The sequence below is a fragment of the Patagioenas fasciata genome, chromosome 9 (genome assembly GCF_037038585.1).
Source record: "Patagioenas fasciata isolate bPatFas1 chromosome 9, bPatFas1.hap1, whole genome shotgun sequence".
Taxonomy (NCBI): domain Eukaryota; kingdom Metazoa; phylum Chordata; class Aves; order Columbiformes; family Columbidae; genus Patagioenas; species Patagioenas fasciata.
Window position 1 is genome coordinate 20,497,190 of NC_092528.1, and position 23,902 is coordinate 20,521,091.

Here is a 23,902-nt window from a genome sequence, read left to right on the forward strand (position 1 = left end):
GAAACATTGCTTGGGAACCCAGGATTTTGTTTTTCTAACCTTTGGAGAGTTTGGTGCTGTTGCATTTGCTACTGGGAGATTTTATGAACTTCGAACTACAACTTTATGGTCAGCAAGGTGTAGCAATGGCAGTTAGATGTGTCAAGGTGAAGAAAGAGGTTTAACTTTTGTTTATGAACAAATGATGAACTGCCAGTGTGTAAAAAAATATAGGTGGAACAGTCCCCAGTAGATTGCTTTGGGATGACTTGTGAAGGTAGGTCCACACCATGGCTGCTTGTGTGTCTTGCCCTTCTCACTCATGGGTTATACTGTGTCTATAAGAGCTGTGCTTTTGTTTACTCATACTGTATTTCTTCTGACCAACATGTTTTATCTTTTCTGTCTGTCTTAAGCATAAATCAGTGATTTTTAAAATTTCTCAGTACATTCAAGGGTTACTCATTGTAGTACTCACCAGTACTACATTAATACATTAGTCCATCTGTTCGCTTGGATGCTAATTTAGTTGAATTTGGTAGTGAGAGCATGCTGAAATTGTTAAGGTTAATGACTCAGTGTTTTACAAGACAAAATACATTTGATGTTCAATTGATTGCTTGAGTTGTTTTATTGAATAATATGAATATTTAGCTACTTAATTTCATGGAAGAGCATCTTTGTTATTCCACTAATGTTAGTGAAACTGATGACACCGTCATCCGTTGGATACATCTTCACTCCAAAAGAATCTGTTTGTTCTCAGAAATCCTAGTGCTTTGATGTCACAAACATTCCATGGTGCATCCAGGGGGGGAAATTTGTTTCTGTAAATCTGCTGTACAGTAACAAAAACAAACAGCTTCTTTAGCATTCACACAAGTATCAGAACTTGGTTTATAGCAGCAGATATTAGTAGTGTAGCACTCAACTTTGTCTTTTAATACTTTAAAAAAAAAATCAAGGTCACTGGACTATCAAATAATCATTATATTATTTGAGTCAGTGATACATTCTCTCAAATAAAATTTGAAATGTTTGATTTATCATGGCCATTAAAGAACCGATTAATAAGGCTGTTGATAAATAAATATTGTCTTTGAAGACATTAATTTTGTTCTTAGAAAAAGCCAGTTCTGATTCTTACTGCAAAGTGGTGAGCCTCCCACCTACACAGTATCTGTCTGGTGCATACAATCAGAAATCTTCGTTCAGTGTAATAATTTAAATATTCTTTTAAAGCACTAAAAATAAAAATTGTAAATAGGAAGCATCCAATCAGGAAATAGAAGTATTGATAATATTTGTGATTCTGAAAGACATTGTCACTGGGATTCATGACTTATAGCAGGACATAGGATGATCTTACTGGCACTGTATGTTTTCCGCATAATTTGAATTATCATAATTGATCATAAAATGTTACAAAATGTTCTTGCATCCTTCACACCAGACATCCCTGCAAAGATGTCCTCTCTTACATGTAGTGAATCTGAACTGAGCCTCCTTTTTCTGACCTTTGGGAAGACCCTCTGTGAGGTTCCGGATTTCTGGCTTGGGCTGTTTCCTCCTCCTTAGACTGCTGATTCTGCTTTTGGTTTTAAAAGCATCAAGGGAAAACTCTGGAGAAGAATAAAGCTATGCAAGCATCCTGATACCTTAAAAGTTGCTTTCATTGTGCTTCAGTCTGTGAAATTATAGCTTTACAGTGATTACTTCAATTCACTTATAATGCAAGGAAGAAAATGTTAAATTAAAAGGGATGAGAGAAAAGTACTTATACCCTTTGCCTGTCTGACGACTGTTGACTTGAGTTTTTCCAGCTACAATTGAGTTGAATAATAAAATAAATTGTGTAGCAGTGATTCCAGTTATGCCTCTTCTGTTCTCTGTGGCATCTGATTTGGTAGGCCTTGCTTATTTTGTCCAACATCTGGTGACATCACAAGGTCAGTGCGCATCTTTACCACAACATTAAAACAGAACACAGATTTGGTTTTGTTTCTTTTCTAAAACAGAAATGGTGAAAATACCAAAGAAAAGCCTCTAGTCAGAAACTTTTTCTGACATGCGCATTTTCACAAAGTAAGGTCATCCTCTCTTTGAATGAGATTTTTTTACACACGTTAGGCTGTGGCAACTGCAAAGCTTTGCTTTCTAAAAATAACTTAAAAGCATGCACATTTTATTTCTTTAGTTTCATTTAAGCAATAACCAGTAAAAAACAACTTTTATATTGCTTTATAATCCTTTGTGGATTTTAGGGGGTGATATTTAACTAGATGTCAAGAGCATTTGCTCGAAAGGGAAAGTCAGCCCACTAATGAGATGGAGAAGCGTGCACTCTCTTCTGTGATATATTTGCAGCTTTAAGGGCCTTTATTAGTGAGAAATCCTATATGCCATACATTCATGCCTGGTGTTATTTCATTCATTTAGTTTAACCCACACATTAGAGAACCACACTTTGCCTTTGGTATGTTCTTTGCTAGATAATCCACTTTTTCAGAAAATCTATTTAAAAATCTGCTTCAGTGTGCAGCACCTTCCTAAGCTAAAAGTATTCCAGGTAGCTGATGATAAGCCATATTTTAATCTATGACATACCCTTTTCCAGTACTCCTTTTTTATCTTTCTTCCAGTCAAACCTCTGGTTCAGTCTCTTACATGGTGCCAGGAAAAAAAGGGAAAATGGAGAAGAGATGATCTTTTAGCCTAGCTGAGGTGAAACACCTGTTTCACAAAGGAGTACAATTGTATATTTGCTGCCAAGGCACCATATGCCGATTGCTTGACTTGGGGTAAAATGGAAGAAGGAATTAGTGAGAGCCTGCAGTGCAGATTTCAGCAGTATTTTTGTTCTGCTCACTACTCTCTTTATCTTTTTCTGACGGGGTTTTCTCCTTCATGCTTTGACAAATTTTTGGCAATGGTTTTGAATACAGATGTAGACAAGTCCTGATGCAACTGTAAGCCTCTGGATTTCTGGGTAATAGTTTAGGCACTAGTATAACTTTATAGCGTGTGCTCTGCAGGTGAATTTAACCTCCCAACTAAGCTTGTTTCCCAGGTTGATTCTGAAGGTAAGCGCTGACCACTTGCTTTGTGTTTTAGTGACCAGACACTGCATGTTTGTGGGTGTCCCTTAGGTTGCTGCAATTCTACGCTTGATACTGTTGTTTACAAAAAGGCAGAAGAAGTGAAATAGGTTAATAGCTCATAGAACAGTCACAGAATAAATGTATGTATGGACAGGTAACAGATTATATTCTCAGTCCTGATGCAGCAGAGGCTTTATACCCCTAAATTCTCCTCTGCTACACATTATTCTTTGGTCTATGGGAAGAAAATAAACAGCTTTCTCTTGGCTTTCATCTTTCTTTTTTATATTTGCTTTGCAGACTAGCAGCGTTAGATTAGCGTGTTTATACTGTTTGGCCTTCCTGTACAAATTTCAGAAGGAATTTTGCTCTCACTGCTTGCTTTCTATTGTACCTTCCTAAGAGTCATTGAATTCTGTGCAGTACAAAATTGGTGGCACAAATGTTGTGAAGTATTGAAGGGCAAAGCTGGCACAAATATGAATAGTACTGACAAATATTAACAGGGGTGAAGTTAAACTAACTAAAGAACTTCAGACTAAAGACTAAATATTGATCATTGTCGTAGACTGGAGAAACTTCCACTGCATGTTTCTTTGAAAATAAAATAAGAATGAAAGCAAAACAAAAAGCCACAAACCCACATATTTTGGAGATATTGGTGTATTATTCACCAGGTTAAGGACAGAAGGATGTTTTCTTACAAATGCTGGGGAACATGCAGCAAGCAAGAAAAACCTGTTCAGGTGTGGAAAAACAGCATATGGTGGAATTATTAATTACATAATTTGAGTTTTCTGACTGATAATTTAGCTGTTTCTAAAGTAATAGGCAAGAAAACAGGACTCTGTTGTGGATGTAACATTGTCCTGGCCTAGGAAAGAAAATTATTTATATGTACCAAAGGACTATTTCCAGTTCTAAGGGGGGGGAGGGGGGAGGTTTTGTTTGTTTTGTTGTTGTTTTGTTTGTTTGTTGTGGGGTTTTTTGACAGCAAAATATATGTCTAAATTGTGTCTTGGTATTTATTCTGTTTCACATTAAATCGCCACAAGCACTGTGTGATTTTATTCATGATTTAAAATGCATTGGTTGATAGCTGGCATATAAATTGAAGGTATGCTATAGGACACTACACAAAGGATGGCAAATTTAGTACCTTTAGAAGGTGAAGCCTTCTTTTCATTTAATTAGTCGAAGAAGGGTAAGTTAAAAAAAAAGAGTCTAATAAATCAGAAGTGAATTTTAATGCAAGTGTCCATCATAAATAAACAAGAGTAAGCCAAGTTTGGGGATTTAAGGGATTTTTTTTTTCTGCATTTTCGATCCCCATTTAATCGATTCATAAATCAATTAATTACTGTCATGAGACCTGAGGGCAGCAGGAAATTGGGTTCAAATTAAAAAGAAAAGGAGGCAATTTGTTTTAAGATTGAAAGTTGGATGTTCAATCGAAGTTTAATCAGAAGTGACCCATTATTCGAAAAGTGGAACATCGATGTCTTTCTAATTTCACAGAATGCTTCATTAAATGAGTATTGAAAAGATGAGGTTAACTGATCATTCCAAAAGGAAGATGAGACAAAGGGGGGTTTTGGAAGCCCGCTTCCAAATACATGGTATGTCATTTCTTTTCTGAAGTGCTTGTAGAGAAACCAAATCATTACACTGGGAATTCAAGTATTATTGGTCTGGTCTTTCCTAGGCTGTACAAATCGTGTGATAACAATACCTTCGTATCAAAAGCACAGGTGTCGTAATCCATTTGGGTAGGTGTATACTAACAGAATAATTTACAAAAGGTGATAAAGTTTGAGGAGAAAATTTTCACAGACATGACTGGGCACCTAAAATCCTAAATATTAGGATGTCTCACAGTGGTTTAACTCTGAAAAAGTCCTTCCATATAAGTTGATACCATCTTGAGAGCATTCAGGTGCGTGTTGTACAAAGTGGGGTGGTACTGGTGCTTGACCAGAGGTGAAGGCAGATGGATTTTGTTTAGCGAGTGTGTGAGAGTACGATGACAGCAGCTATAGCTGGAACTCCTGCTGTGGGTGAAAAACAGAAAGGAATAATATAGTTGTTTTTAGGGCTCTTTGGATTAGCATGTCTTTTTCTCAGTGTGTATTTACTAGAAATTTGCCTAGCAAATTGCTATAAAAAAAAAAAAAAAGGCAAGTAAACCAACACTTGCTTGTTATTGTGAATTTGCTGAAGGAATAAATGAGGAGTCCAATTCAGTTTCTCACTGTTGGAAAGTGTTGCTCTTGCTGTTAAATGCTGAGAGGAACTCTTGAAACATCATCTGGACTCATAGCTCTGCCATGTGCTCCCTGGGATAAAGAGTGGGCTTCTGTTACTTGGAAAGTTCACGCAGCTTTCCCTGATGAGCCTAGTGCTCGGAAGACAATAAAAGGCAAGAGAAGCAGAATATGTTTGCCTTTCTAGTAGCTCTTTATGGAGGATTCTTTTATGGAGAGAAGAAAAAATAAAGGAACAACAACTGTTTTAAACATTTCCCTTTATAAATGCAGAGCAAGATATTTCACATCAGGAAGTTACTTTGGATAGTAATCTTGGATTAACTCTTTACAAGTATTATCTGTCTATACCAACATGCAAAATAACACACACACACAAAGTAATAGATGTTATCTATAAATATGTACAAATGTATGAAATTGTATTAATGTGATGTATTTCATGTGCAATTTGTTTTCTGGGCAGAAAGCTTAATCATGCAAAAATACTCAAGCCTGCTTGACACGGTGACTCCGTATGACTCCTTTTTGAGCTCTTAGCAAGCAGAGCCTTGATTCCATTGTGAGTTGCCACTTGTGATGACAACATGTGTTTTGATTTATTTGCTTATTATTGCTTAGTGATGTTGTGTTCCTTTGGAAGGCAGTGGCTGGGACAGTAGCAAAGATGCCTCTTTACCCTGCCCAGCTGCTGTGGTCTCAATTAGGGCTGGAAGGCTTTGGAAGGAAGGTTGGTTGATCATTGGCTTTCAGAGAAGGAACATACTGGTCTGGGAGAGTTTTCCAGAGCATGGATGTGGCAGACAAAAGAGAGAGCAATTGGGCTGCTGTGAGAGGGCGACAGTAATTAAGTCAGAAGAACTCTAAACCTTTCAATAGAGAAGGGACTGATGAGAAGAGCAGGGAGCATATTTGTAGTCTGACCACAAGATGGATTTAAAAAAACAAAAATGAACAAACCAAAAAACCCCCAGGAACTCTTGTCCTGGGGATCCAAGCAGGGGCTGTGCTTAGTTTGTTATCAGGCAGAAAATCACTGAAGGGTTGCGGGGTTGAGGAAGAACCCAGGGAAAATGACACCTTGTGCAAAGAAACAACACAAAGTTATTTAGAAAGGGTATTTTACTTTGTTGTACTTCTGCTTTCTAACAAAGGCAGTTGTCTTGGATTCTGTTTTCATATCACCTAGTTTTAAAGAAAAATAAAGTTTATCTTTTCAGATGTTTGCCTCCAGGGAGATTTCAGGACTGATCCATGTCAGAACTCTAGCTGACTTGGGGTTCAGTGACACCCTCACTTGTGTCATTCAGATACAACTTAGTATTTCTTTCTATTTCAGTTGTGTAAGAGGAGCAAGACCTTCTGTTTCATTAAGGCACCTAGATTAAGAGAATGGGTATGAATGCCTACTTTGTACCTCTTGTTTGTATCTCTCACCATTGAATGTGAGATGAATGGAGGACTACGAGAATCCTAACCTGTGCTCCGCGGGTGTGTGTCCAGACTATGGTGAGGTAAAAGCTGGTTAAGTGGTGTTTCCTGCGTTACAGGCGTCCGGTCCATCAAATCTTGGATTCCAAGGAAAGAATATTTGTTTAGGTGGAGCGATAATCTGATCTTGTGTAGCACATCTAATTCAGTAGTTATTCCCTTCACTGACTCTCAGTAAGGTACTCAAGAATGAATATAAATAATGTAATTCTAAGTTATTGATTGCAATTATGTGAATGATGATGAATAGCATTAGCACCACCGTAGGAGAATGACAGTGTTCCTCAACCTCCCCCTGAGTCAAATGACATGACTCTGTAAACTGGTGCACAAACTTAAAACAAAGATGAATAGGTGTTATGAATTAGTCTTGAAGCATGTATTTTATCTTACAATAAATGACTTTGTGCATCATCTCCCTGAGAACCAAAAAAAAAAAAGTAGTTTTCTGAAGGGAAGAGAATGACTTCATTTATTTTTCTGATACTTCTGTGACAAATTATATAACACACAGATGCATTGCTGAACACAAAAATTTGTATGAGTCAGTGCTAGTTATAAATATATATAAGTATATATATATATTTTTTTAAGAAAGTGTTTGGAGCTTACTACCACAAATAATCTTCTTGAGTATTGATCATGGAGGCATTACTTTGCAGAAAAAAAAACCAAGCAAAATGACCAGGAGTGTAACATAGCTTTTTGAGACATACTTTTCCCTGAGTTTTCTTGAACATGTCGGTGAGACATGTCAGACTTTTCAAAGAAGGTTAATTTAACTGTGAAGTACTAGCTCAGGAGGTGAATTGAGCATCTGTAGGGAACTTCACCTAAGTTGAGGAGTTTTGAGCAGACTGTATTGATGTATCACATCACTGATATGATTTTAATGCGTATCTCCCATACTTGTTCGTCAACAGAGCTACTGATGCTGTGCACAGTTAAGAACAGGCTCTGACCCACACGATGCACTGCGTTGTGTAGTATAATACAAACAGAATTCCAATTCAGCAGCCATAGATCAGACACCACCGTTTTAACCCCCAGAGATTCATAAGTAAGCTACTTTATATTGTTGTGGTTTTTTTTTTTCAAGGAAGAGCATAGGGATTTCTTTTCTCTACGTAACTTCTTTTGTTTGAATTCAAGTTAACAGTTATTTTAGCTAAAGTGCTGGTTTTTTTCAGTCTTTGTATCGCTTAGACCCCAGCATGTGGAAGAGCAAAGCTCAGTCACATGAAAAGAAGTTGTACTAGCCAGAACAAAGCATCTAAATTGTTTGTCTCTCTCATTTGCTTGCTTCCTGATGTTTAAAACAATAAACCCTACTAATTGTTTTTAGCAAGTGAAAAGGTAGTGGAGCGCCAACCTTACAAATCAATCTTGTTAACGCTCAGATCAGTTTTAAGATTTTTTTAACCAAAGCTTTATTTGGCCACTGCTCAGCATGCAATTTCTGAATGAAAATAACTTTATGGCTGATGCGGACTGTGTTGAGCATCATTACCAGATTTAATGCTCCTGAAAAGGGGCCTCACTTCTTGTGAATACAGAGTATGAGACAGAAGCTATTGAAAACCAGTATTTATCAAGATGCTTTTGTACTGAACTCATTGCTCTTGGTGAGCACTGAGTGTATTTAAAGTATGCTCACCACATCAAGCATTTCAGTCCCTCAAGGTGCACCTCTACACCTATTTTTATGCCAGGTGGGGATTAGATGGGCACTGGATTCTTGGCTTTTCCAAGAGGGGCAGTTCAGGTCATGCCTAAAAAGCAAAACCAGAGGCACTTCACAAAAGCAAGGACAATTCTAGGATGTGCATCTCAGAAGTTACAGAGATGGAGAGAAAGATTTTTTTTTTTTTCCAGCTTAGTTTCTGGGTTATTATAACCAGGTTCAGGAGCATAGGTTTAAAATAATTCCCATTTTAGACATATGTGCACCTTTGAGACTTGGGGTTTTGTATTAATTTGTTTTGCTTTTTTTCAGTTCACACCTGGGTATCAGTTCACTCTTTCCGTGTGACAGTAAATATGCAATAAAATGTATTGATTTCTTACAGTATAAGAAGAGACAAACATCTTGTACAAATAATATATTAAGATATCCTGGTGTTAAAGAATGATTAGGCTAAAGGATATAATTCCAGGGAATTGACCAAAACCCCATATTATGTAGATGGCATTACTGTACACAGAAGTAGGATAGTTGCAGAAGATAAAAGTATTTCTTTGCTTATTGTGTTTGCCTTTCTTCTGAAGACTAAATCATAACATATGTAATAAAATGTCTGATTGCTGCCTAGCTCAGAATGAAGTCTGTATGGTTATTTTTTCTTCCTCTAGGCAAGATTTTTAGCTGCTTTGGGAAGAATAATTACAAAGGCAACTACCATTCCGAAAATAAAGTAATAAGGCTTAGGGAGTTTTGCTTCTTTTGGAGACTTGGAATCAGTTATTTAGATCAGTGAAATAAGTTCTAATAACTGGCAAAACTTAGGAATAATTTGAAGGGTTGTTCAATATCTGGACAAAATCCAATAAGCATTTGAAGGAGAAAATCTATGTGGAATCCTAAAAGTCGTCTTCTTTCTTTCTCACAGAATTCTAGCTTTCTCTCCGAAGCTCTTTTTCCTGTACATACAACAAAACCTGAAGAGCTGGATCCCTCCTTCAGCCTGCACGAGACCATTGCAAAGGTAACAGAAATGGAGATCTCTTTTAGCCGTACTTTCTTTCACATGGCCAAATCTGAATTTGTTAATAATTGTGAAAGATAATTTATTTTGTCCTGTGAATACTTTGAATGTAGTTAAAAGTAGAGGATTCTTTTTTCATTGAGATTCACCTTTGGATTATTCTTTACTGTTATGTTGTTCAACTGAAGTGATCAAAACACTTTTATGAACAAATGCTTCCTCGTATGTGTTTTAGTTGTATTTTGTGTGGTTCACATAAAACTAATTGGCATGAGTGCATGGTGTTGAGCCCCACTAGATGGCAGGAACTAGCAATTTTGTTGCTGTCAATTTTGTCAGTGAAGAGCGTTCTCTGAGGGCACCTTCCCATGCACGGATGGTTGGTTTTAGGAGCTGGCACAGTGTGCTCATGTGAGAGGAAGGGGCGGCCATCCCTCTTGTTGCCTCTATATAAAACTCCCTCCATATTATTTATTAATACAATCACTCCTTACTCTAAAGTACTCTTTCTTCACTCTGTCTGCTGAGAAAGCCCTATCTCTACAAAGAGACAGGACTACTTAATGGATTTGTACATTTCTTATAATTAGTTTTCTTATAAACCAGAGCTATGTAGACCTCACAAACAGATTTCTTTGTTTATTCGGAGTGACTTCTTTTGGAAAAGCAGCTGCTGTTGAAACATTTCTTTTGGCAACAACAAAAATAAATTCACAAAGATCAGCATTGTGCAGATTGAACATGTAGGCAGATCAGCTTCTCTGGCAAAGTAGACAGTGACTGATCTTGGGATTTTTAGGGGATTGGTTTTTTTTTTTGTTTGCTTGTTTTTTTGTTTTTGTTTTTTGTGGGTTTTGTTTGTTTGTTTTGTTTTTTGTTTTTGTTTTTAAAAGTATGGATTCCTAGACATTCTTTTGAAGCTTGGATGAGTCTGACAGTTAAGGAATAATCACAAGACAAGAGTCTTCTGTGAAACCCTTTTAGGGGAATTGATGGGTTTTAAGCCATCTTTGGTGCCAAAGTGACTGAAAAGATTCACTATATTTCTTCCTAAAGACTGAGAGAAGTAGGTATGTGATTATTTACTGCATAATTAATTTGTCATTTGCTAATTAGTGTGTGATGGGCCATGTGTAATCTGAATAATCTGTATTTCAGTATTTGCTCTATAATGTTGACTAACACATAAAAATATTTATTAGATAGTTGACTTGAAGCATTTTGATGCTGTGTAAATTGTTACAAATTATTTTAAGTAGGTTCACTGAACATTACAATTTTCTTTGATAGAACTTGAGGAAGATTGCACTAGGATACAACTATATTTCCATTTTGCTTTTCGGACGGTAGCCCAAGATGCTTTTATAAAGATGAATAACATATACAGCATCGGAGTGAGTTCCTTAGCTGGTGATTGTGTCAGCTTTAACTTAGCTCAATTGGTCTTAAAGTAGCTTTTGAAGAGCTTGAACAGCAACATGGCAGTGCAGCATTTCTTAGGCTCATAGTAACATTTCTACACCAATTTCTAGTTCTGTTAACGTGTAGTTATCTGTGCCCTTTTTGAATTTGTTGGCATTTTGACTTCCGTAACATGCCACAGCTACATTTTCCACAATTTACTTCCCCTCCTACACTTACTTTAAACTTGCTGCTTTTTATTTTCACTAGGTCTTTTCTGCCACGGGCATGAGAAATAATGAACAAACACACTCTATTTATTTTTCCATACCCATTGCTTTCCTTTCTAAACTTTGTTGTGTCCCAGTGTAGTAACCACTTTGAGCTGTCCTCATAGCTCAGTCATTCCTGCCTAATAATGTGTAACCTCTGTACTTACGCAGCTCTGTGGCATCTCTTTTGCTTTGAGGTAATTAGAACTATGTACCATATTCAACATGTTGGATCACTATCAATGTATAGACTCTATAATATTTTCTTCCCTAATCCTTCCTCAATAATCTTCAACATGCTGTTGGTCTTTTAGACTGTTATTATCCATTAACTGTTCGTGATAGCTTGAATATTTCTTTCTTCAGTGATAGGAGCCAAGGCATACATCCTGGTTGTCTGTGTATACTCAGAGGTTGTTTTCTCCCCTGTGCATCACTTCACATTTTCCAACAATGAGCTATTTTTCAACCCAGTGCTCAAATAATGTGGCATGCAAGTCAAGAAGGACACAAAGAATTGAGTATTTTTCAGTTTTGGTAGTAGAGCTGTGGTTAGTGTTCAATTTGATGAAACTCATTTGCCACCGTGTGTCACTCACCTTTATGACCACTGAAAGTGGTGGAAATGCTTATGCTGGTTTTGGCAGGAAATTATTTGAGGGCCTTCATCTCTCTGAGGGAAATAGGGCTTTGATTTTTTTTTTCTATGTGAATGGCTTGATACTGAGTAACAATGGAAGAATTTCAACATAAATTTTTACGTGAGGTTCAGCGTAAGAACAAATAACCAGCTAATTGTGGCTTCTGCTCTCTGAAGACAGTAGTTACCTGAATTTCATGAAAACTTTGAGAAAGAGAAGATTGCTGAATGTGGCAGGTAAAATGAATGAGAAGTGTGCAGCTATTAAGGAGATAGATCTGTAATCTGAGTGCTTAGAATATCTAATTTGTCAGAACTGCTGTCAGATCAATATATCTTAGATCTTGGCACTTTAAAGGTGGATTTAGGGTAGGTTGCTGAAAGACCCAGTCTGATCTGGAAGATGCAGAGAAGAAAGAGAAATATGTAGGCTTCGTTATGCTGAAGAACCAAGACATTCATTACAGCAGCGTGTTGCAGTACAAAATTCAGTAGTATCTTAAATGAGATTTGCAGACCTTGTAATTTCAAGTGCATTTTATAATACATATATCAAGTATTAAAATGGAGAAATGTGTGCCTGTGTGGCAAAGAATGGGTTTTCCCATCAGACCAGAAGTTGGGTGAAACTCCATTGTTATGAGATGCATACTCAGAAAAGTCTGGTGTTTTTCAGTAAGTTTTATCAGTGTTATTCAGCACAGTGTTTCATGGTAACTAGTCAATTCGAGTTATTAACAAGTTTGAAAATACTTTTTGTGTTGTGAGATATGCTCACTAGGGTAGCTTAATAAAACTCAGATTATGCAGTTCTAAAAGCTTTAATGGCAGTCCCCCAACAGGGAGTGCCACTGGGGCCACTTACCCAGTGTCAGCCATGGAATAATAATAATCTTTTATTGATTTTTACTTTGGCAGGCATCACAGTGTTGAAAGGTATGCCAAAAGTGACATAATTGGTTTTATGACAAGTTATGGGTGCTGACAGATAACTCTTGAGAAAATTATTAGTGATCCTGATTATTCTATGCTTCAATTACGGAGTTGCATAAAGAACTAACTGCCGTAATGCAGCTCCGTAATTGAAGCATAGGATAATCAGGATCACTAATACTTAACTTCTAAACATTAAATAAAACAGCAACAGGAGGAATGTTTCCATTTCAAGGGGAAATAAGGTTTTTTTGTAACCTGTTGTGTTGTATTTCCTTTTTATAAAAAAAAATATAAAGACTTCCAAGATGATGACAAGCAGATTCTTTTCTTGAAGGAAATTGAATGAAAACTACTGGCCTGCAGGACTGTTGGTAAATGAAATTCACATTTTGACAACAGATTAAGGTATAGCACTGGAACATTGATTTGAGGAATTCTCTAACAAGACCGTACTTTTCTGTTCTTTTGAAGCATTGAGGTATATATATATTCCCATTTACCCATTGTCTAGATCCATTAATTCTGTAATACAAGTGTAGGGAATACCCATTCATCTCGGCAATGCAATGATATCCATAACTTTGGTAGTTTTTCTCTCTGTTATCTTCCTAAAAATAAAAATCTGTGGTTTGCTGCATACATCTGCTAAATATTTTAATCTTCATCTATGGTATCTGTGAATGAGCTCTTTTTTTATATGCTTCTGTACTGCAAAAGCCAAAAGTAACTATGGAGAGATATATGTATATATAAGTGATATATGAGATTTACACATTTAAAAAATACTAGATGTACAAAACATAAGATAATACAACATATTTAAATTAACTTGTAGGTGGCAAACTCTTAAAATTGCAAAGACTGAGAGTGCAGATTTTAAATCAGTTGAATAATACTGTGAAGAACTGTATTAATGCAGTTTCCTGCCAGGGTTCAAAACAAAATCTCATTGTACTCAACCAGCTTGAAATTTCTTTGCATTTCATTGAAGCATCTGTTGTAGTTTTGGCAGGGTTGCAATCTCCATAATATCCAGTGGAAACGTTTTCACAAACCGTGTACAACAAGTCCATGTTGTGAAGTTTTACCAGAAACATTTCTGGCAGCGTGTTATTATTGGCAGAGCTGTTTTTGGAAGAGCACGTTCACACCCACGTGCTGTTCCCACGACAGCATGTGCTTTTTGGTATCAGGTTGTTCTTGAAAAAGCTGTGTGGCATTGTGCTTAGGCGTCCCAGTGGCCCCTGCATCGTGCAGCTGTACATCTGCATTTCCATTGATGCGTCTCCCTTTTTCATTTAAAAATGCCCTCTGTGTAGAACTAGAGGATTTAGCAGAATTGTTTAAGATTTCCAAACAGCAGAGACAGAATATTACTCTAGCCAGAGTTACAGTACTTAAAGTGTTAAAGTGTTTGTGTGGTGCATGCAGAATGGATCTGAAATGTTCAGAAATTCAAAGTCTGATGCACCTGAGTATATTGCATACCCAAACCAAGCCCAGAAAACCCTTTATCCTTTGAAGGCCCAGGAAAATATTTGGCAGCCTTCCCCCGTGTCACTGTGTCGTTTGCTAACTGGAAATTCTTGCCGTGTGCCGTGATTTCCATCATGAAAATGTGACACTTTGGCATGTCAATTTTCACAGGTAATTTCTCCAATTAACTTTCTTCAGTGATGTATTCTTTTTGATGCAATTTTTAAGATTCCTGTCTTCAATCATGTATGTCGTACTTCCACATCATTTCTCAGTCTATTCATCGTCATACTTCCAAAGACATGAGTTCTGCAAAGACCAATAGAGCTCTCATGCCTTTTTAAAGAGAAATTATGTTATGATTTTATACTTTCAAAGCAAGTTATCCAAACTTACAACCAACAAACAGGAATATGGACTAGGGGTAGGTGTCAGAGTTGCTGAATGAAGGTAACGAAACAAAAACACAGTTGTCACTGTATGAAGTGAGAACCAGGCTGGGGGACCTGATTAATATCCATCTTTGAGACACTCCACTGTGATACTGAATTTGAAGATGTGGAGTTTGACCTTGTTTTGAAGATATCAGAATTGTCTAGTGTTGTTTGGCTGCTCTGTCACACATAAAAGCACCTGTGTGGGGTTCTTTTGCCTGTGAAACTGCAGGAGGGCTTGGGGCATCCCTTGATTTTTTCCATTTGTCCTCCCACAGCTGGCAGCAATTCATGGTGTTTCAGCCGCTCTCAGCTGCCCTAAGATCGCGTATCAGTGTAGGTGCGGCATAACGCACCAATTCCGTTTAAATGGCTTACTTTGCTTTACTTATCAACCTCTCATATGCTGATACCGAGCATCTTACTGGTATTCACAGCTTATTGGTATTTGAGGTGTGCAGAACTATGCTGTCTGTGATGGCAGTCTGACTGAATTAGCACAAAACCAAATTTATCTAATTTTTTCTGCAAAGAGGTGTAGGCCAGTTGACCAGAATTCACAGAAATGGTTTGATTTAGCACATATTCTCTTAAGCACACAAGTGAGAGTTTTAGTTTTACCTTTAGCTTTCGTGCATGAAGGAACATATAATCCAGTTCAAGCAGAGGGTAAATACAAACCTGCTGAAAACTCCCTTCTGACAATGTGTTCTTTATTCTGTAGCTATTGTCAGCAGTAATAAGAACAAGAGCAAATCCAGTTATATAAACTGGCAGAGTAACTTTGGGGATGCCGTATGAATTACAGTGAACAGGGAAGTAACAATATTTAATGGAAAAAAAAATGGGGATTTTCTCAGCATCAGATGTGAAAGAGGTGACTTTGCTGCTAAAGACATGAGATGTTCCGACAGAGTCATTCTGTGTTTGGCCAGACGGCATATTCTCTACCTGCTCTAGCCTAGTTAGGGTAGATTTGCTTGGATTTTTTTCAGTAGTTCTTTGTTCCTAAAAGCAAGTAGCCTCTAGGGCTCTTGCACTTTATACTTGAACACTGATGGATAAAGACTGGGTAATAAAAACAAGTTGAGACTGCAGAGCCCCTGGTAAAAATTTGATGAACCAGCTGCACTGTCCAACACAACTTTGCTTGGTTCACTCAGTTATTAAAAAACAACCACATTCCAGTACCCCCTGAAATTTTTCACTTCTTTCCTGCTAATAATGCCTTCAAAATGGAAGAAGAGTTACAGGACAGAACTAATTCAGTTTCCTCCTGTGCCATTTATTCATAAAGTTGTGGAAAGATGTGGAAAGACTTGAGTATTCAAAGATTGTTTCTGGGCTTCTTTTTGAGTGGCTGGAATTTAATGTTTTCAGCTTAGAGAACTCTTGACAATTATGAAAATTTCAAAATAACCAGGAAACCGTGACGCCAATGAACAAGAGAAGCTGCATGAACAGGAAAACATCATCACAATTAGTAGCGCAGTTTGTGTAGAAACCATTCCCATGGTTTGTCTGTGCACAGTTCTAACTGTTTGATTTTCTGACTGTCAGGAGAGAATTATTTCTACATTCCTTAAATCTTTTTTATATTGCAGCAAGACTACATATTCTTTTCAAAAAAGTTAGCATTGGCTTCTGTTGGAATGTTTCTTAAACAGATTCTGTTTAGAATGACACAGTTCCTGAATTCCTCTTTCAGACCTAAATTTTACTCAGTTGCTCTCAAGATTTGTCTGTCAACTGTCAGTAAAAACAGGGGAAAAAATCATTGCATCATTTTTCAAGCCAGACTTGCGATTTAATGGAAGTAAATAAATACATGTCAACTCCATCTGATCCAAACACACAATAAACATCTACATAATGAATCATTTTAAATCTTATGATAGAAACCCAAGATTGGTGTTTACACATCTTACAGAAGACTTTTTTTTACTCCAAATTGCAGCAGTCTGACTAAGCAAAAGACAATAAGGTAGGAATGAGAGGAAACATTGTTTAATCCACATTTTATATATGAGAAAGTGAAATACCACAGGTTGAAAATGGTTTTTACAGTAACTGAGCAATTACTTCATCTCCTCACCTGAATTCAGCATTGACTTGTAGAATCCGAGTGCTGCATTGGTGACAGACTCTCAGCAAAGATGTTCATGATAGATGTCTTTTTTTTGTTTTTTGTTTTTTTTTCCTGGTGGTTGATGATGACAACTGTACGAACTATATTTCTTGGACCAGTCAAATGGTTGTTTCCAAGTTCTCCAATAGTGCTTTTTGTACTGAATGACAGGAACATTTATTTTATATCCATTGTCTTTATTTCAAAAATGTGTCTGTTATGAGGGGTGCCAAATAATGGGACATATGAATGCATTTTTTAAAAGAAATGTCAACATATTTATTTTTATTCAACCACTGAAATCCAGCAACAGAAAAAACAAATCTGAAGTTTTCTTCTTTAATAGGTAGGAATATGCCTGGGGTTATTTGAATTTTCCCCTATGTTTCCCTCTATTCTATTCTTCACACATTATTTTCTGATCTTATCAGGGTATTATTTTATTAATCCAATCTTTAGCATCAGCACTGCTGTAGGAATTTGTTATTGGTTAACAAATACTTTGTCAAAGATTCAGTCTTTATTCTTGGCACACATGTACTGACTTTGGTGCTGTGCAAGGAAGATGTGTTTTTCTTTAAACAAGGCACTTGCATTCTAGAGGATTAGTTCCTTTGGGTACTCTAAAAGTATCTTGTCTGTTGTATTAACTCACTGTGTTAGCTCTTTTCTGTCTTCAGATCTTTTGACAAAGAAGTCAAATCAGACAATCCTTTCCCCAGAGCGTGCCTCTTAAAACACTAAGTTTTTAATAGCAGTAATGGAGTAATGACTCTTTTTCGTTTTTTAATTTAACATAATCCAGTTTGCATATCAAGGAGTGTGAGGTCAGAGCAGTGGAACTTCAGTATGTGCTGAAGTGTTTTTGTGGAAGAGGTGGAAATAGCTGCTTAAGTATTATGAATGAATTAATTGGTTTTGCAAACAACTTGCAGAAACACCTGGGGAAATACAGCTGCTAAGATGTATGTTTATTTTTTCATTTTATTTCTTAGACCATTGTTGTAGCTTCCTTTGGTGTACAGTTCTACAATGTATTACTGACATGTCATCTCTTTTTTTATTATTATTATTTTTATTTTATTCCATGATATAGCTTCAAACACATCAGAGCTTCACAGATGCTGGAGTTTCCTTTGTGAGCTCAGCTCTGAATTCAAAACCAGATTTTCAAGAGTTTGGTTTCCCTTAAGGAATTTTAAAATGTCACATTTTCCAGGAGACTTAGCCCAAACCAGTGTTCTAAGTCTTGTCTTTAAATGTCAACACCTGTTTTAGCATGAAACACATAGCTGAACTCTGCTGGAACCATCCTCTTGGTGCTGAGCGTTTCCAGAGAGAGGAGTATAAGACTAAAGTTAAATGTCTATACAGTGGATAAGAAGAAATGCGTGTCCTGGAGAAAAGCTCATAAGAACAACCCATTATGCTCTGAGTTGGGGCAAGCCTGCAGGAACAGAATAGTAAAAATTAAGCACAAACTTATGTCTGGATAGAAATTGTATTGTTTTCTTGAGCATTGCAGCCTGAACAAGGGCTATTTATTATACTAGTCTTTTGGGAATGTGCAGCCCTAACTCTGCCGCAAAGCACAGACTCTCTAAGAATTACCTTTATTCTCCATCAACACTGTTTAATGTAAAAACCTTATACATTGTGGAAGCTCGCACTGCCACTTATCACACTAATTGGTAGGGTACAGAGACACACTCCTCTTTTTTCATTGTTCTGTTTCCAGAATCAGTAAAACTCGGATTCTTTGCTGCATCGTGGCTGTTAGGGATGTATGACAGATGCATCTAGAAGGACCTGTAGCCTAGACACACTATAATATGCTTTTGGGTATTGGAAGTTGTAGATTTGATTACTTCAAGCCATAGAAGGAAAGAAACTGGTCCAAAGATTAAGCAAGCTGGAATAAAGGTGTGTCTATAAATCCTTCTAAACACTTGTCAGGTTAGGAGTAGAATTTCTATTAAAAAGACTTGTTAAATTGTTGGCAACATAATCCAGTCTATGAATCTGTAGTTTCCTCTTGTCCTTTGTTTTATTTTAATCTGACTCCTAATATGTTGATATGCAGCTGTTTCAATCAGATATAACTAAAAAAGTACAATTATATCTTTCCTAATAGATTTCCTAAAATGAAGGATAGCAAAATTAGCATGAATGAAGACTATCTTTTCAAATACAATTGGACGACATAAAGAAATTTTGTAAAGTATACAGTTGTGAGACAAAACTAGTGAAAAAATATGAGTCAAAAAAGTATATAAGCTAAAGATATTACAAAATTTCAGGAAGAACAACTTGTTTTGGTCTGGTTTTTATGACAAGTGTGGTCAATAACAATAAAACAGATACTGACAGTTTGCCAAGACACTCTAGCATTAAAGCAGCTAAGGTTAGACCAATTAGTGTTAGGCTAAGAATAAATGAGTAGCCTTGAGCTAGAATTATAAAATTAGTAGAAGTGTCTGAACAGAGAGTTGTGGACTCAAGATCCTATATCAGAAACAGTGGGGATGGTTAAACTGTCTCAAGTATGAGCCTTTCCATTTCCATTGGAGTCCAGCAGAGTAGATTCAAGCCCATGTGTTAACGTAATGCCGTGAGATTTAGTCAACCAACAGGAGTGATCACCCCATCCACCAGCAACTCTTTGGGCCAGGGGCTGGGTGTAAACTGTAGCAACCTAACCATAAAGCCAAAGCAATATAAAATATGTACTTTCCTAGAGTGGAAATGATCTTTCTATTTCATAAGCAGACGCCATATACTGGCTATGAAGCTGTTTTTTATTTTAATACCTTCTTGTAAAACTAATGGGCAGGAGTTTCATAAATTTTAGCCTAAGTCCAACCATGCACATATAATATTGATTTTCAAAGACAGAGCATCTGTATTATCGATTGAAATAACTTCCGTTCAAAATTTAAACTAGTATTACGAAGTACAGCATTTGGATCTAAAAATGTTTTAAGAAGAATTCAGTAACCGATAAATGAAAAGCAAAATTTCAGAAGGATAAAAAGAAAACATGATAGAGATTGTTCTGGAGTAATGTAGTAGCATATTCTAGTATGCTGCAGTTCTTTCCTCATCTAAAATTAATATGATTATGTAGAAATGGAGATAAAATTTAACTGTTAATCGTATTTTGAAGAAATTTATGTCCTGAACAATACTTCCTTTAAAGAATCATTCATTTTAAAGTAGTGTTTTCTTATAGTTATGTGATAATTCTTGAATTTCAGAGAGTTCTTGTCTTTTCAGTAGATGAAAGGATAGCCCATTTATTTTGTTGCTTAGTAATAGGTGTACATGGATAATGCATGTGCGTGTTCAGAGATAATTCGCAAGTTTACTTAATCTGTTTTAAATTATTACAGATAAGCAGTAAATCTCTGTTCTGTTACAATCACATGTGATCCACCAACATTTATGCTTGTTTTTAAAAGAATGAAACTGCGAAGGGAGAAAAATTACTTTCTTGTAACAAAGTAGTTCTGATTTTTAAATTATCAAATAAATAGCAATACTAGCAAATGAATAGCAATAGTTTAAGGCTATTGGATTATAAGACTATTTATTCAGAATTTTTTTTTATTTTTCTGATCAAGTTCAATGTGGACTTTGTGATTCACTTTTGTTAATAATTAATGATACCCTCCTTTCACTCCGATGAGGTCATGGGTGTGCAGGTTTTATTATTTGGATAATGAAACTGAGAAATATGTAAATGAATACTGACATAGTTCATCAATATATATTGTAGTCAAGGAGAGTAATTTGCCCAAAGGTCATAGCCTGTCCAGCCGTTTATCTCAAACTTGCCTGTACAGGGAGAATAGCATGGTGAAGCCATCAAAATCCATGAAAGCTCACTGGAATTTCAGAGCATCCAATAGAAAAATCAGCTGCACAATCAAGGTAAGATGAAAATTGATCTGTACTAGGGATGATTCAAGTCAGCATTGTCAGAAGTGAATGCTTGTTTCAAACATGCAATTTAAGTATGAAAATAGTTGAATACAAACTAATTTTAATCCTTTTAGAGTGAATGTGGCATCTTGTTGCACCAAGACGCACTCCCCTTCTGAGCAACAGCGTTGTATCAGCACAGCTTCTTTAATTAGGAATGGGGCAGCCTTAGAATTTTCACTTCGACTTGGATAAGTGTTCAAAAGTTCTGATATTTAAATAACTTGGGGAAAGATTTGGGCAGTGACTCTCAGGGAAATAACCTTCCTTAATTAATTACTAGACCAGTCTTCTTCAAAAAATAACCAATTGTTACTTTTTTCCCCCTTCTCTTTACATGACAGATGTAGAAATATAATTGCTGGTTTGGGTTTTATTAATGAGTTTTTAAGGGTAGTGGTTTGTTTATTTTTAATTAAAGCACTTAGTTTGCAAAATCATGCTTTTACTGGCTTAATTGAGCTATGTAGACACACACTCTTTTCACAAAATGCAAATACTTAGACAAGAAGAAAGAGATGTTACTAAAGATGGTCTACTCAGTAATATTTTCTATACTTCTAATAAGATATTTTAAATGTAACATTTTTAATTTTTTAATATACTCAAATCACAAAAGCTCAGCTTTCTAGCCTAACATACTTACAGTTTTACTGTATACAAACTGGCAGACCTTTTATCTCAACTTTCCAAAATAACCAAAGCAACAAAAAAACCCCAAAATTCACTAGCTTCTGCTCGTATTAGTTTATTGGTGCACTGCTTCATGATTCTATGCTGTTTATTGCATATTAAAAAAAAAAAAAAGTTTTAGAACACAAAGGTGAAGCTTGGGTAATTTTTTTTAATTTATTTATTCTATGAGTTTTTTCTTTGATATGTCATTTTGAGGAACCTAATTTTAAATAACATTGTTGCATCTGAGGAGATGCCAGCCTTTCTTAATCATTCAGATTTCACTTTTTAAAATGCATGATTAGTGCTCTCTGTCAGATGAGTATGATGCAAACAGACGAGCTCAGATCTAATTTCCATCACAGTCCCAGTTCGTTGTACTTCAGCGTGGTTCACTCTGACTTCAACCAGAGAGCGAGTGGCCTACGTCAAGTGCGCATATAAAGGAAAATATTGGTCAGATTTTTTAGCCGCTCACAAACTGTTTAAGCCCATAAGTGCAGATGCACTCTCAGATTTTCAGGTGCAGAATGAGAGGCAGCAGCTGCAAATTTCATTTGTTATATTTCACAATAAAAAGTGTGGGTTTGTTCTGCTTTGTGAATATAAGACCTATTTGGAAAGTAAATTATAAGCCATGTTCTGAGTCCCATCAGTAATCATCCAGTACTACGCCACATTGACATTGCTGCGCTTGAGAGGGTAATTCAGTCCCAAAGCTTAAGAGGAAGCAGAGGAGCACTCTGAAGACAAAAGCATAAATACTTATATTTATGCAACTGAAAAACTTGATTAGGCTCAGTGGAATAAATGCTCTGCTACAGAAGTCTTAGGTATCATAAAAAAGCAAAGTTGAACAAATCAACGTAAAAAGTTCTTTTTTCTCTTCCTTATTTTCACTTGAAACATGAAGAACATTCACTTCTATAAGCAGAGCTTGTGGCTCAGCATGCCATGACCTCTGATTTTTGGATTCTACTCTATGATGAGAGCTTTTGGCAAATGGGTTTTAATAGAAAGTCCATGTGTAATGTAAGGAATTACATAAGTATAATTAAAGTAAAAATTTATATAAGTACTCGAATATGTGGTAACTTTAGAGGTTTTATTGCTATACATCTTTTTTTAATATAACTTATTTACTCCAGAAGAACACTATTGGAATTTAAGTTTTCAGTTCAACTTTTTTCCTATTTTTAGAAGTATCTCAGGATCAAAAAATAAATCTTAAAATAACAAGAAGCACTTGCTTCCTCACTTCTGATTTACTACCTCTTTCCTTCCTGTCACGTATATCCCATCAAATTCTGAGCTGAATGTCAAGTTCTTAGCACCTGCTATTGGAATTGGATTTTCCAAACACACTGTAACTAATGTAATAATTGAGATCACCAGAAGTATCCGTCAGTCGAATGTTGCTGACTTTATAGTTTCACAGTTCCCCTGAGCCAATCTGAACACTACTGCAGTGAGCAGGATTAAGTTCGATCTGACTGAGAAGTAATCATTTGGGGTTGGTGGTGGTTTTGCTTCAGAGGTTTGTTTTGTTTTCAGCTCTCAGATCTGATTCGCTAGACAAGCTTAGTGCCCGTGGAAGGATGACAGTGAGAACTGTGTGCAGACAGCAGCATAGAAAGAGTTATTTCAGTATCGGGCTCATTTTTGAGACGGTTTGAACTGAAAGGGTATTAAAATTGCCCCAAGGAAGATTAGTTCTTTATGTACACTATGGCAAGTCGATTCTTAGATCTGCTTAAAATACATGCCTTACATTTTAGAAGTCCTTTCTCTGTTTGTTGCTGTTATTTCAGTAGAATTGTAGAAGCATCATGTCTAAACTTGACAAATAATAACAAATTGCTGCTTGAAAAAGAAAAAAAAACCTAGAGTGTTTTGTGGCTGGAGTGTGATTTATTCTGAACTTTGAAGGAAGAGACAAGAAACAGATTACAAAGCCTTTTATGAAACTCATTATTACATCTGGACTTCAGGAACTCACTCTAAAAGTTCTGATTGAAATTTATAAAACCTAATTAAGAGTTAATATGTAAGGGTTATTTTTTAAATTTTGGTGCCGACAGCTGAGACCCAAAATTGTGATTCAGAAGTCTATTGCTTGTACCCGTAAAGTGTACAGGAAAAAAGTCTAAATCAAAACTTTAGGATTAGTTGGTAAGATTTTAATATCTGTTATCATTTTTATAAATTTGTTGCCGTGTTTATAAATATGCTCTAGGATCAGTAAATCCAGTTGCTGAAAATCTAAGGGATGTGCATTACTTGACTTGTAAGGAAGTATACGTTTTAGTGAAATTCCTAAAAATGTTTTCCCATTTTAGTGGTGGCAGTATTTATGGTGAATTAATGAAAAGCAAAATCTGAGAAGACAGATTTTCATCTCCTAATTTTATTAGGC

The 23,902-nt window shown here is 36.2% G+C and overlaps 1 protein-coding gene across 10 annotated transcripts in view; it reads left to right on the top strand.

Moving 5' to 3' along the window:
- The window catches only part of NAALADL2 (N-acetylated alpha-linked acidic dipeptidase like 2), a 444,279-nt gene that overhangs the window by 365,285 nt on the left and 55,092 nt on the right, over positions 1 to 23,902 (top strand). For all 10 annotated transcript variants that reach the window (XM_071812576.1, XM_071812575.1, XM_071812577.1 and 7 more), the window contains one exon: positions 9,445 to 9,540. In XM_071812576.1, coding sequence (XP_071668677.1) covers positions 9,445 to 9,540 — 96 coding nt within the window. The remainder of the gene's footprint in view (positions 1 to 9,444; positions 9,541 to 23,902) is intronic.